Source organism: Castor canadensis, chromosome 3 (assembly GCF_047511655.1).
Source record: "Castor canadensis chromosome 3, mCasCan1.hap1v2, whole genome shotgun sequence".
NCBI classification, from domain to species: Eukaryota; Metazoa; Chordata; class Mammalia; order Rodentia; family Castoridae; genus Castor; species Castor canadensis.
The window spans coordinates 103,430,515-103,445,290 of NC_133388.1; the positions used below are offsets into that span (position 1 = coordinate 103,430,515).

At 39.5% G+C, this 14,776-nt stretch overlaps 1 protein-coding gene across 3 annotated transcripts in view; it reads left to right on the top strand.

Annotated features, from left to right (window-relative positions):
• Prkdc (protein kinase, DNA-activated, catalytic subunit) overlaps positions 1-14,776 on the top strand; it is a 191,187-nt gene that overhangs the window by 147,822 nt on the left and 28,589 nt on the right. For all 3 annotated transcript variants that reach the window (XM_074068495.1, XM_074068496.1, XM_074068497.1), the window contains 5 exons: positions 722-946; positions 2,118-2,226; positions 3,682-3,793; positions 9,746-9,935; positions 14,198-14,372. In XM_074068495.1, the coding sequence (XP_073924596.1) occupies positions 722-946; positions 2,118-2,226; positions 3,682-3,793; positions 9,746-9,935; positions 14,198-14,372 (811 nt within the window). The remainder of the gene's footprint in view (positions 1-721; positions 947-2,117; positions 2,227-3,681; positions 3,794-9,745; positions 9,936-14,197; positions 14,373-14,776) is intronic.

A 14,776-nucleotide genomic window follows, 5' to 3' on the forward strand; every position in this document is an offset into this window, starting at 1 on the left:
CCTAGCTACTCGGGAGGCAGAGATCAGAAGGGTTTTGGTTCCAAACAACCCTAGGCAAATAGGTCATAAGACCCTATCTTGAAAAAGCCCATCACAAAAAAAGAGCTGGTGGAGTGGCTCAAGTGATAAGAGCACCTGTCTTGCAAGTGTGAGGCCCTGAGTTCAAACTCCTGTGTCAGCAAGAAAGAAATATATTTCAAATAATTTTTAAGCATTTGGATATTAATATAACCTGACTTGCCTGGCCAAATTCCATAGTGTTGAATTTCATATCATTTTTAGCTAGTCCTTTCAAAATAAATGGGATATATTTTAAAATAATTATTAGCGGACCACATGGAAGATTATTTCCTGTTGTCTCTTGTACCATAGGGAAATTGTTCTAACCATACTGGGAGGTGGCTTCTGGTCCCTCTTGCACAACCTGCCACTGGCTTAACAGTGCTGTAAGTTCCACAGTCCATGTGCAGCATGGTGGGTGGTTTTCCAGTTAAGAGTAAATCCCGTTTTTTTATAAAACATACCCCTGTATATTTTGTGGTTACAAAATGAGCCATATTAGATGCACTTGTTTTTAAATTTTCAGTTTTAGGTTCATAATATCAATTTGGCTCTGAATCTTGACCTATAAAATTATTACAAAGAATATCCTAGAAATAAAATAACTGGACATACTCAGATTGGTATTCTGAATTTACAAGTAGATTTTTGTGTTCTTTAGGAGACGTATCTACCATACATGATCCGCAGCAAACTTAAGCTCCTTCTTCGAGGAGAGGGTGACCAGACTCTGCTGACATTTATGGATGAGGCTATGTGCAAGGAGCTGCAGCAGGCTCTCCTAGAGCTTCAGTATAGTCAGGAGTTGAGTCTCCTTTACATACTGCAAGATGATGTTGACAGGGCCAAATATTACATTGAAAATGGCATTCGGATTTTTCTGCAGGTAATACAGATAGGTCTATCTGAAATATACCATTTTTATAATAGTTTTAAAAGTCAGTAAACTCATAAAAAAAATGACCAAGCCAAAGAATTTGTACTTGCCATTGCTTCTTTCCTTTCCTCAATTTCTTCTAACAGTGCTTTTCACTCATCATTTGTCTGTAACGTCTTTTTTAATTATATTTTTTTCTGTTTTAAAAGCTCCACTTTTAGGTGGAGTAGCTCAAGCAGTAGAGCACTTGCCTAGCAAGCATGAGGACCTGAGTTCGAGTCCCAGTACCACCAAAAAAAATTTTAATCAAAAGTTCCACTTTTGTTTTTTCTTTGGTTCTTATCTTTCTCTCACTGTTAAAAACTCTCAAGGTAGGGCTGGCAGAGTGACTCAAGTGGTAGAATGCCTGCCTAGTAAGTGGGAGGCCCTGAGTTCAAACCCCATTACCACACCCCCACTTCCGGTTCCCCCCCCCCTGCCCAAAAAATACCCTTCAAGATATGTGGAATAGCTGTACAGAAATTTGGTTGCTTTGTGGAGAGGAACATGGATTTACTTCTGTTCATTTTCTGTTGTTTCTTCATACTTTCCTGAGATTCTTCTACTCTCAGTTTGTGGGTTGGCTTATTTGTGAGCCAGTATCTTGTCTAGAGTACACCAACAACATATATCACTGGTGTCTGCTAATCATTAAAACATGTGCTTTCATTTTAATTGTACCATTTTAAAGTTGATTAGCACACTCAAAGGGGAAGAAAGAATTGATTTCTATAGTTGGTAGTTTTACATTATAGGATGTTGTGATTTTTTAAAACTTGATGCAGGCTGGGGATATAGCTCAATGGTAGAACACTTGCCTAGCATGCTCAAGGCTCTCAGTTCCATCCCCAGCATGATAGACAGCCAGATAGATAGATAGATAGATAGATAGATAGATAGATAGATAGATAGATAGATAAGAAAGCAGTAGCCTGATTGTATTGATTTTATTGGTATTGTCAAACCAAAATATACTTGAAGCCACTCGATAATTCTGTGACCTAATTGTTAACTAAGCTGAGACACACTGAGTAGTTAACATTTTTATAGGGCAGTTGCTGTATTTCACATTTTCAAAAACTATATTGAAAGTTTTAAGTAGTAAATTGGTTTATAACAATGATAAATGTCTTTTTTCTAGAATTATTCTAGTATTGATGTCCTTTTACAAAGAAGTAGACTCACCAAATTACAGTCTATACAAGCTTTAACAGAAATTCAGGAGTTCATCAGCTTTATAAGTAAAGAAGGTAATTTATTTTTAACCTGCCATGTTTTTCCTTTCTAATTTTGTAAGAGTTTTAGCACCTGATTTTTTTTTTTTTTTTTTTAGTAATGGAAGTACTATCTTAATGTGTGGGTTGGAAATTGTCTTGAGTTTGTTCTACAAATTGTTGAAGTCATTGGAATAAATGTATAAAATGGTCAGGCACTGCTATAGGCACTGGGGATACAAAGCTAGCAAAACGTTGCCCATCTTAAACAAGTATTCAAAATAGTGGATGATTTCACAAGGTAAGTATGGGCCCTAGTGGCAGAGCCTGCCCTAGGCTAAGGGGAAGAAGGCTTTTGGAGGAGGGGCCCAAGTGCAGTGTGAAGAGATGAGCTTACCAAGACTCACTCTACAAAAAGTTGCGCTGTCGGGTACCTGGGAGGGGGTGGTCATCAGTCTGAGGCGAGAGCTTGGGGTATTGTGGGGGAAGGCTGTAGACAATAATGCCCAGATCATGAAGGCCTTTGTTTTGCTAATAATAGATTTTATCCTGGTGCCTGTAAGTGCAGGGAAATCCAAGCATCTTTCCAAAGTGCCTTTGTTATAAATCTGTTTCAATTTTTGTTTTAAATAATTAAATGTAATTATGAAAGACATTTTTCAGGCTCTAAACCAAACATTGGTCTTCATATCATCCTCATTGTTCCCTGTTTTAAATTTGGAGAAGTATTTTTCAAATACATAATATTAAGTGCTTTCTACAACTTAGGAGCTATGTTCATCTTTTTATCTATATTACCTTGATTTTATAACAACCTTATGAAGTGTAAGGTTTTTTCCCTCCTCGTTTTATTGGAGAATAGAGAGGTTAAATGACTTATGTAAGGTAAGAAGTGAAAGATAACAGCCCAGGCCATCTGGATTAAGCTGGTGTTCCTAACCACTGATTCCTGGCAACAGATAGAAAACTAAAGCCTCAAACATTAGCAATCTGAAATTTCAACTTCATGAGGATTATTATAAATCGCTTTTGTGAGACCCTTGAAGGTAGGTTATTCTAGATATTAGTCTCCAGCCTAAGTATTAATATAAACAAAAACTATAAATAGCCCTGTGCTAATTCAAATCAGATTTTGCCTTCAAGAAAACTTACTGCAACCCTATGAAAACCTCTTCAGTTTTCAGGGTTTGGTTTTCAGGTTTTAAGTTGCAGATGAAGGATTGTAGATCTGTAGTAAATGTTAAAAAGATTAATGTGTATTGATTTCCCCATCTTTTTTCTATATCACAAAGTGATTGAGTTTATGTGTCAGAATTTATTAGGTGTAGTATGGTGATTTGTATTTATTTTTGAAAGAAAGAACATGGTTTTTTTTTTTCTTTCTTTCTTTTTAATTTGGACAAATTTAAATGAAGTTTGTATTTTCTAATACAGACTCCTCTGTCAGTTGGATTTGTCATTGAATGTGTTACCCTCTAATACTATTTTTAGGTAATTTATCATCTCAGGTTCCCCTTAGAAGACTTCTAAAAACCTGGACAAACAGATATCCAGATGCTAAAATGGACCCCATGAACATCTGGGATGACATCATTACAAGTCGGTAAGATGGGGTGTTTTTTGAGCCAAATGTATGTTCTTTTCCAACATTGTCAGAATTGCTCTTCTTCCACACCCTGGCTTAAAACAGTGTGGGGTTTAAGCCCGTTGTACCTCTCTCACGTGCTGATTGCCCACAAAGGTTGTTTGGACCAAATTCTCCAGTTCTGCAGTACATTTTCCTCACTTTACCCTGGGGAGACTTCCAGCCGCTTGCTTTGGAGAGCTTGGTGGAAGCATGCTCTGGCAGAGAGAGAATGTATCCGCCGCTCTTTCACAGCAGACGTCTAGGTAGTGGAGTGACAGCAAAGATTGATGCGTAATGATTGTTTACTGTTCTGTTTTTAAAATTTGGGCTGACACCCTGCTCCTGCCTCTCAGCTTCCCTGTATATACACTTGTGTTTACTTCCCCAGGTCTGAGCTCACTGAACCCCCATTTTCTATCCTGTGGGATCTGGAGGGAGATACTCACTAAGTACTCAGGGAAGAGTTAGTAGAGTCAGAGAGGCTGTGAATTTTTTGTGCAAATATCTGTAGGAGAAAGGACTCAAATACTTTGACCCCATCTGTCATGTTCTGGGATTATTTCCTCTACTACACATTTTTTTTTAATATATATTTTTAAGATAGGTTCTTACTTGTGGAAAAGTTGCAAGAAAAGTAGAACTCTCCTGTGTGCCTTTTCCCCAGGTTCATCAATCTTTTCAAAACATTTTTGACGTTACCACATTAGTTCTTCTATTCTTTCCCTTTTTCCTGTAAATATATACTGTTTTCTGAACCATTTGTATGTTACTTGCACATATCATGTTTCCTTATTACTTATGTATCAGTGTACATTTCCTAAGAAAAGTGTCTTCTCTTGTATAAACAGTGATCAGCTTCCATTTTTTCATTTAAACGTACAGTCCAATTTCAGTTTTGTCAGTTGTCCCATCAATGCCCTTTGCAGCATTTCTTCCCCTACAGGACAGAACCCATTCCAGAAGCACAGACTGTATTTAGTTGCGTCTTTTTAGTTGCCTTTATTTTGGAATGATTCCTTAGCCTTTCTTTGTTGCTCGTGATACTGACACTATAGAGGAGCATTTTTCAGTTTGGCCTTGTTTTATGTTTTCTGACGATGAGATTTAGGTGATACACATCTAGCCAGAATACTCTGTTTCTCTCAGGCTGTCACAACATATGTGGGGGCACACAGTGTCCATCTGCCTTTTACCATCATAGTCATTTTGATTGCTTGTTTAAATGTTTTCTGGTCACTCCGTTGTTGAATACCATTTTTTTTTCTTTTGCAACCAGTACAGAACTAATATGGGAGATGCTTTGAGATATGCAGATGTCCTGTTTCTCATGAGACTTTCTCATCTCTATTTCACATCTGTGGATGACTCTTGGCTCATCCCATCTTGACAGGGATGATTGCAAAATGGCTATTTCTGGCTTCACCACTTTTTCCATGCTTGTCAGTCTACATCTTATTGTAAGGAAGTGTACTGCCTTCTCCCCATCTATTTATTTAATAACAATTGTTAATATAAGTCAAGTGCCAGTGGCTCCCACCTGTAATTCTGGCTCCTTGGGTGGCTGAAATCAAGAGGATCATGGTTTGAGGCCAGCCCTACAAATAGTTCACAAGACCCCCATCTCCAAAATAACCAGAGCAAAATGGACCAGAGTTGTGACTCAAGAAGTAGAGCACTTGCTTTGTAAGTATGAACCCCATTCTCATCCACCCAAAAAATTATCAATATAGGCTCATGGGTTCTAATTTTATTTAGTGGGATGTCGTTCATTTCTGTCCTTATATAGTTCATGTTCAAGTGATCTCAAATTTGGACTATTGAAGTCCCTAAAATCCCCAGCTTTGCCTCCGAGGTGAGCATCAGAAGAGTTTAAATAGGAAATTTCTTTTGTGGGCATAACATAAAGAAAAAAGCCCACTAGAGGTTGTAGAGGAAGGAAAAAGATACCTCTTCCTCAAGACTCCCAGTCTATGAGGAGCAAGGCAGCAGTGGCTTTCCAGGGTTAGAAGGAGCAGGTTCATCCCAGCCCACAACACTCAAAGTGGGGAAACTAGCAGAAGATAGGAGTGTGCACAGGGAGGCAGAGAGTGCTCAAGAATTCTTTGTAAGTAGAGTTGGAATACTTTTAGGGTAGGAGAAAGAATTGCATTGAAGCCAGGCAGACAGAATATACCCCTGCCAAGAATTCATGCTGAAGCAACTAGGTAAGCCTGGAGAATTTTGAATCTATGAATGGACCCAAACAGAACAGGTACTAGGCATCACTAGGAATGCACAGAGAATGTACTTCAGTCTCTCATGGTCCAAACCAAGGATGGATGGGCACCGACGGCCAATGTGTCAGATAAGAACTGCCATTCAAGTGTAAAAGAGCAAGTTCAGGTCATAGCAGCCATCCATGACAAAGTGGACTGATCTTGGATGTGTGATTAGCCCAGATCATCTCTGCAGCACCCACAGTGCTACATCTCAAAAGACCTGCTGGGGTCTGGGAGACCCTTAGGAATGGAGCAGACATCCCAAAGGGCACAGGGTTGGAAGAGCCACTTGAGGAAGGTCATGAAAGGGCTCTTTGGTCCCTGCTAGTAGATTTGAAACTCATCCCCTGTGAAAGACAGAGTGGTGATGACTCTCACAGAATGAAACGTAGCTCCAATAAACTGGCCATGTCGCACATCATATCTCTCTCCCTCTCTGTCTCTGTTTCACATGCACACGTACACACACGTACACACACACACACACACACACACACACACACAGCAAAGACCCAGTTTACTGCCCAAGAACTTCCCAACCAGCAGTAAGCCTAAGAAGTTCCCCCCTCTCTCCAGGCTTTTTGGAAAGGAAAGAACAGTAGTTACTTCAAGAATCATGCCTGGAAGCCACAGCCCAGGCCAGTCTTGCCTCTTCGTTCCTTCTGCTACACTGCCCCAATCCCTAGGCCTCCTGTAAGTCATGTGGGCTACCCTACCCATGCTGAGGCTCAGATGGTCTGGTGCTTGAATGAGAGAAAATTCTCACTGTCTGGGCCAATTGTTAGCCAGTAGTCCCTCAGGCAGGTCATCCACTTAAGCTGCTGTTATGGATTGAGATTTGTCGATGGACAGGAACATTCAGATAGATTATGTAGCAATCTTAAATGTGATGTCCTGCAACTCAAAAAGCATGACACTGGGGAAGCTGACATCAATGAGCAGCATGCCAGGCTGACCTTGAGAGGTCTACACATCAGCTAGTTGCAAGGGGGTACAGTGTCCATTTACATGTCAGGGTGGACATGGTGCCAGCAACTGAACCAAGTGCAGCCATTTCTTGGAGCCTCCAACCACTAACCCTTCCCAGCCAACCCAGCCAAAGGACCCAAAATTACAAGTCCCAGGAGGCCTTGTGCTTAGCCAGGCCTGCCAAGCTAAGATTCTTTTCCCTTTACCATTGGTTATCAGCAATTTGATTACTATGTGTCTAGATATTGTTTTGTTTGATCTTTATCCTATTTGAGTTTACTGAGTTTCTTGAATTTGTATATTTATGTCACCAAATTTGAGAATTTTCTCTCATTATTTGTTCAAATACTTTTCGCCTCAATTTTTCTCTCCCTCTCTCAGACATTTTGATACTGTTCCACTGGTCCCTGCCTGAATCTCTTCATTTTTACTCAATCTCTTTTCTCTTTATGCTTCAGATTAGTACATTTGTATTGATCTGTCTTCAGTGTGTTGCCATTTTCCTTCATTTTCTTCATTCCTCTATTAAATCTGTTTAGTGTGTGGCCATTTTATTTTTCAGTTGTAAAATTTCCATTTGGTTCTTCTCTGTTTTCTCTTTCTCTTTCTCTACTGAGATTCCCAGCCACCTTTACATTTTTTGTATGTTATTTTTCTTGACTTCTTTGGGCATATTGAAAGTAGCTACTTTAAAGTCCTTATATGATTGATTGTTCTGACACATGGATCTTCTTGTTTGTTAACTTGTCTTTTCCACTGAAAATGGATACATTTTCCAGATACTTTTTATCAGTTAATTTTAGATTGTGTATTGGAAATTATGGATATTCTCTGTAGACTCTGGCTTGTATAATTCTCTGGCATGTGATCAGCCCAGGTCCATTTGGATCAGAGAGCCAGGGAGACTGTGTCTTGCCTCTTTTAGTTCAAACCTCACTTTGGGCCTTTCCTACACTGTTTTGAGTCCATTCTGCACTTACATATCTTGGGTAGGCTGAGACCTGTGTGGGTTTATGCACAGAACTAGAGAGCCCTTTTCTGGCTCTTTCCCCTTCAGGTTTCCCCTACAATCTTTGGTCTGCATGGGTTCCTTTTTAGGGTCCTCTGGGCAGAAGTAGGGTTTCTTTAAGGATCTCAGTCACACTCAGTGCAACACCACTCTGTAGCAGCAGGCATTTCCCCACATGGCAAAACAGAGAAAAGCAAGAAACTCATCCCACTGCCAGAACCTTCTCCCAGTTTTGATTTCCCTGCATACACAGCCTGTATCTTTTATTTGTTTTCTGTCCTCAGGTGTATTTTGTATTTTATCCAGAGTTTCTAGTTGTTGCCAGCAAAGAGATGGGTTACAGGAGCTCGAGCTCATGGTGTTATACCAGAGCCACAACTCCATCGTTTCTAGGAAAACCAGTTCTTTAGACTCTGTCTTTCCAGATGTCATACAGAAATGTGCCATATACTATAACGCTTCTCTACCTTTGTTGAGTTTGTTTCCTCTATCTGGAGAACTTAGGGAAGAATTGTGTGCATCTCTTATGGCACAAGAGAGTCCCTCTCACTGTGCCATAAGACATATTCACCCATGCTCCTACCACCCCTTTCCTTTTTATGATCTCAGGACATTTTATTCATACTGGGGGGAAAATTCTTATTCATTATTTTTTCAAATACGAAGTGCTCATTTTGTAGTACTTTTACTTGTTTATTCTTATAATTTAAAACAGTGGCCTTTGGTGGGAGGGCCAGTGCATGTTGGTTTGAGGGCCAGGATTACCTAACAGTGTGGTAAGAATAGGAGCAAATCAAGGGCCGGACAAGTTAACAGAAAAAGAAACAAAAGATAGATGTGAGGCATGATGGTTTGTCTGCCATAGTATTTCTAAGAAAATTAGAGAAAGCTGAGTATAGTGGTACATGCCTGTAGTTCCAGCTACCCAGGAGACTGAGGTGGGAGGATCACTTGGGCCTACAAGTTTGAGACCAGCCTGGGAAATATAGCAAAATCCCATCCTAAAAAAAAAAAAAAAAAAAAAGATGTAGTTCCTGGATGAACAACAGAAAGTTACTTGATTATCGATGAGGGATAAACTTTATATGTTAATGCCCTTTGTTAGTATTGCTGATATTAATGAGAATTAAGTTACTTGAACAAAGTTATGTAAATTATAATGTGTAGTGTATATAAACATACAAATTATTTGTAGAAATTTAGATTTATTAAATTTATATAAAATTGTATGTAAATTATAAATATGATTACTTCTATTTATGTGTAAACTAAATAATTTATGTCAACCCAGACTTTTAAATTTTTCAGTGATTATTCATAGTCTGTTTCTTTACATTTTTACTTTTGAGTGTAAGACCTTAGTTTGAAGATGTAAGAAGAAAAATAATTTGTGTGATCCATGTTATTTATTCAGGAAGATATAAAATAATGTTTATATGCTTTATTGTTTGGAAGTGGACCTACTGAGTGATAGCTAGAAAACTCTGTAGAAATAGCCTTGGTGATCTTTCAAGAGTTGGTTTATTAAGATGGGGAAAAAATTGAGTCCCAAGAGTGAACACAGTATATAATGTAAGCAAAACCTTAGTAACTAAAATTTCAGTGTGAGTGCTATCCGGTAGCTTCCAGAATGTCAAAGATTTCTTTGATGAGGCTCTGACCTTATGGTTTGCTTTTCCTTGTTTTGTGTAGATGTTTCTTTCTTAGCAAACTAGAAGAGAAGCTGACTCCTCTTTCAGGTGATAACAGTATGAGTGTGGATGAAGGTGAAGGTTTCAGTGATAGGAGAGAAGCACAAGAGCCAGAGGAAGATGTTCATTCCCTAATCCGGAGCTGCAGGTTTTCCATGAAAATGAAGATGATAGAAAGTGCACGGGAGCAGGTGAGTGCTCCATATGTGTTCCTCTCAGTATTCTAATAGATTTTTTTTCTGTTTTGAAGGCTTAAATATTCACTTATACGTATATCCATTTATACATATATCCATTTATACATATTCATGTATTTGGAATTTGGATTCTATCAGACAGAAATTTTTGTATAGAAAGAAAATCCAACTCAGAGCAGCTTAGAGAATAAAGGAAATGTTATCAGTTCCCATGAATTAGAAGCCTAGAGGCTGACTTTAGGTGTGTCTCAACTACTGTCTTCAAGTGCCTGATTCCTTCCCTTGGTTGTCTCCCACTGCATCATTTTTGCCCCGGTTCTGCTTAGTGACCCTGGCAGCTCCAGGCTCGCTCTTGGTAGTTGAAAATGGCTGAGGATGTATTGTCATACTTCTTCCACAGCAATCTTCTTGGATGGCTGCTTCCCTTTGATTAGGTCCTTTTTAAAAAAAAAAAAAAGTTTTCTTTCCAGAAAGTACCACCTGCTGTCTCTCTGGGCCTCATTGGCTCTGCTTGGACAGGAAGGGCTGTCCCAGCTTCTGGCTGAGGGGATGCACACTGCTTAGAAGGAAATCAGGGTACTTGTCTCTGAAGGACAGGCTATGCTCTCTACTGCTGCCCAGCTTCTTCAAGTGGGGAAGGGACTTCATGAGACAGGAGGCAGTAGATTATGAGCACATTGTTGGGAAATCCTTGGAGAATCATTAGGGAGCTAGAAATCTTTTCTGTGATACATTGGCTTTTTTTCAGCATTTTGCTACAATATATATGCATATAAATGTGGACTAAAGAAAGCAGTAATACTAGTAATATTGAGGGTAGAGAGAAAAAGATAAATTTATAGGAAATTTATTTGAAGGTAATATGAAACCTATTTGAATTGCATTTCAATTCAAATGCCCATTCACTTTAAAACTCTTCAGAAGTAGTAGATTTGCCATTTGAGTTTTACTTTTCATTAGCAAACACTTCATAAGGTACAGGATATGTAGAACAAGTAGGCAGATATCATATGATGTTCGTGATAAGTACTGAAAGACAATGACATGGGAGAGATAACTCACACTTCTTGTGGGAACAAAAAAAAGCTTTTCAAAGTAGATGATGTCTGGTTGGAAACTCATAGACAAAATACATGAGTCCAAGGAGTAACCTAGGGCTCTTGGTCTCCTGAGGGGAGCAAACGTTGTGCAAGAATACACTGGAACCAATGGTCACAGGTGCAACTTTGACACAGCATTATGGTTGCAGGGAGGAGATGGGGTTGGGGAGGTGGCAGAGGATTAGCAGACTGCTGCACTGACTGAGAGATGCTGGTGGTCATGCCTAGGTGAGAGATCAGGAAATGGGTACGTAGAGCTCAGATAAGACATAATGGCTGTTCTCTTTGGGGAAACGATGGCACTTGGTCCTGTCCTCAAGGCTGAGTGGATAGGAATGATGGAGGAAGAGTAGTTTGTGGGGAAGATGATATATTCAGTTTGGGACATGTGAAAGTTGTAGGGGCTTTAAGATGAGTTGTTACTTGCATTGGATAGTTTGCACATAAGAAATCTGAAGCTCTAGAGAAAGAATTTAGGGTGGTGATAGGTGTGAATGAGATTCATATGTTTTCTAATCATTGAAAACTGTCAAAGTAGATAGGTTAACTAGGACCAAATTCTGAGAAAAAACAGCAGTTTTGTATAAGCAAAGAAGAGGCACCTGTGGCTGCATGCGGTGACTCAAGCCTGTCATCTCAGCTACATGGGAGACTGAGATTGAGAAGATTACAGTTCCAGGTCAAGTATAAAGTGAGACCCTATCTCAAAAATAGCCTGTGGCAGTGTGGCTTAAGTGGTAGAGTGTCTGCCTAGCAAACTTTAGGCCCTGAATTCAAACCTCAGTACTTCCCAAAAAAAAAAAAAGGCACTTGTAAAGGAACCAGCAGTAAAGGGCAAAAAGGTTCAAACCTAGCCAAGAGGCTGTAAGCTCAGAGGGTAGAGCCAACCACCTTCAGTCTTAGTTACTCATCTTTCAAAGAGAGCAAGTAGAAGAAGGTTGCAGAGTGTCCTTGCTTTTAGAAGGATTTTGGAGAGAACCATTTCACTTGAGCAGAGTCAGGTAGAGGGCCATGGTGAGGATTCTGTAGAGCAGCAGGCAGACATAGGAACATGACAAGATACATGGAAGGAATTGATAGGTCAGGAGAGCTTGGGCATAGTGGAAGGGATAATTGCTGATATGAGTACTTGTGGAAGTTGTCATTGTAGCTTTAGAGCAAGGGTGAATCCTCTTTATTGTACTAGAGGAAGAGTAGGTTTAGCCTCAAGGGAGAGTTGCTGCATGCTGAGAGTGAGTAGGGGTGCTAGGGAATGACAGCAGAGGAAAACAAGGAGGCTGAAAAGCATGACTGTGGAGGAAGGTAGTGGGGTTGACAACCACAGTGGAAATGATTATTTAGCATCTTAGAGAATGTAGTGAAGTTGTCTCCAGGGAATCTGTGATGAGCCCCCAGTACAGGAGCAGAACAGGTATGCATGTAGGTTTACCCAGAGCCTGGTATGATACAGAGAAGGCTGATGTGTGTTGGTTAGATAGGTGGAAATAGTTTGTTGTTTCCTGGGGCATGAAAGGAAAGGAAAACAGAAACAAGACAAGCATGGCCACAAGGGTGTGAGGTGGGTTGTAAAGCAAGCATCACAGGGAAGTGGTGGGCAGAAGAGCAGGCCTGTGGTCTGAACAGGATAATTTGAGTTTAAGAACTTGGTGGTGAGGGCATTCTGATGCAGATTAGGGTCCCAGTGGTTGCATTATAAGGAAAAGAACTATTCCTGCTGTCCTGTCTCCTGTCTGTGAGAGAGCAAGGCTACACACTTAACAGTAACAACACAGGTAATGAAGAGAGGAGATGTCCCAATGCTAGGACACAGGGAAGAAGAGAGATTCTCCCTGTGGTGGGGACACCTGCAGAAGGGGCATATGAATTGTAGAGTCTACTCTGAGCCTTTATAATTTGATGGTAGGTTTGAGGAGGATTGTGACCCACTCAGATGTGTATGGAAGCTGGAGGCTGTATCCTTCAGGAATTAGGACATTACTGCAGACTCTCCAAGCATACTTTTTAAAGTTGGAAGCTGTGTGGAAGATTGGCTACTCAGGGAAAAAGCAAAGAGAGAAAGGTGGTGTTGTGGAGGGAGGAGAGTAGAGGTTGAGAGAGACTCAGAGGTATATACCTAAAAGGCATCCATGTAATGACCAACTAAATAAACAGACAAATGAACTTTATCAAAATTAAAAACTTTTGTGCTTTAAAATATATGCTTAAGAAAAAGCAAAAAGACAATGTAAATAATCGGAGAAAATAGTTACAGTTCAGATATCTGATAAAAGTCTAGTATTTGACATATATAAATAACACTTTACCACTGGTTATGGTGGTAGATGCTTATAATCCTACCACTTGGGAGATTAGGCAGGAGATTGCTGAGTTCAAGGCCAACCTGGGCTATATACCATGACCCTGTCTCAGAAAACAAAGAAAGATAAGGCCCTTAAAAACAGAGAGAACACTTTACAACTGAACAGAAAGTACAACAATCCAGTTAAAAAATGGGCAAAGAATTTGAATAGACATTTCTCCAAAGAAAAAATACAAATGTCCAGAAAACACATAAAAAGATGACCAACATATCATAATGGTAATGCATATCAGTATTACAACTTGATATCACTCTATGTCCACTATGATGACATTGACATCAAAGAACCAGATAAATGCTAGCCAGAGTGTAGAGAAATCAGTACTCTATACATTACTAATGGAAATATAAATGGCATATCTGCTGTGTAAGATAGCCTGGCAGTTTCATAGAGTTACCATATAACCCAGCAATTCCACTCTTAGGCTCACACTCAAGAGAAATGAAAGCACAGATCCACACAGAAGTTTGTAAACATGTGTTCACATTTAACATTACTTAAATTAACTGAAAAGGTAGAAACAACCCAAATGTCCACAAACAGATAAAGGCATATGGTGTCTCTGCTGCACAGACACACATTTAAGGCACATTTAAGGTATATTAAGTTTTTAAAATAATAATTACAAAGAAGAAAAATCTGCAGCTAAGAAATAGATTGGCTGGTCCAAGGCAGATTATGTATAATGCAAAAAGGGGAGTAGGCCAATTGAAAACTTCTTTTGAAAAGTAATTTTCTTTCTAAACTGTCTGCCCTATAAGTCACCATACCATTTTCTTTTTCTGCTGTTAAATAGAACAATTTCTCACTTGCCATGAAACTACTGAAGGAGCTACATAAGGAGTCAAAAACGAGAGATGACTGGCTCGTGAGGTGGGTGCATTGCTACTGCCAGCTGAGCCATTGCCGGAGCCACACGCAGAGACCTCCCGAGCAGGTCCTCACTGTGCTGAAAACCATCTCGCTGTTGGGTAATTAGCCTGCTGTTGTCCACATACATTTTAGAATGCTATTTTATGTTGTCTTGTGTGTCTTCAAAAACTTTTCTTGATGCTGCTTCCTCTGACATGTGGCACAGCAAAAATGGTGTGGGAGAGAAGGATGTCATTTCTTTGGAAACAAAGTAAAAGATCTGGAGCCAGGGAACTTTGTGTGCTGCTGTTATCCAACATGACATAAAATGGAAATTAAAATTTTCTCTTTAACACTTAACCAAATTACAGGTCTAGTAGGTTATTTTGAAAACTTTAAACTTAAATATAAGATGAAAAAAATTAAACATGATGAGCCTTTTTCTTTTCATGATAATGATGTAGCCTTTATACTTGAGGAGCAAAGCTTTCTAGGGTGTGAATTGGATTTGATACTCCTGCCC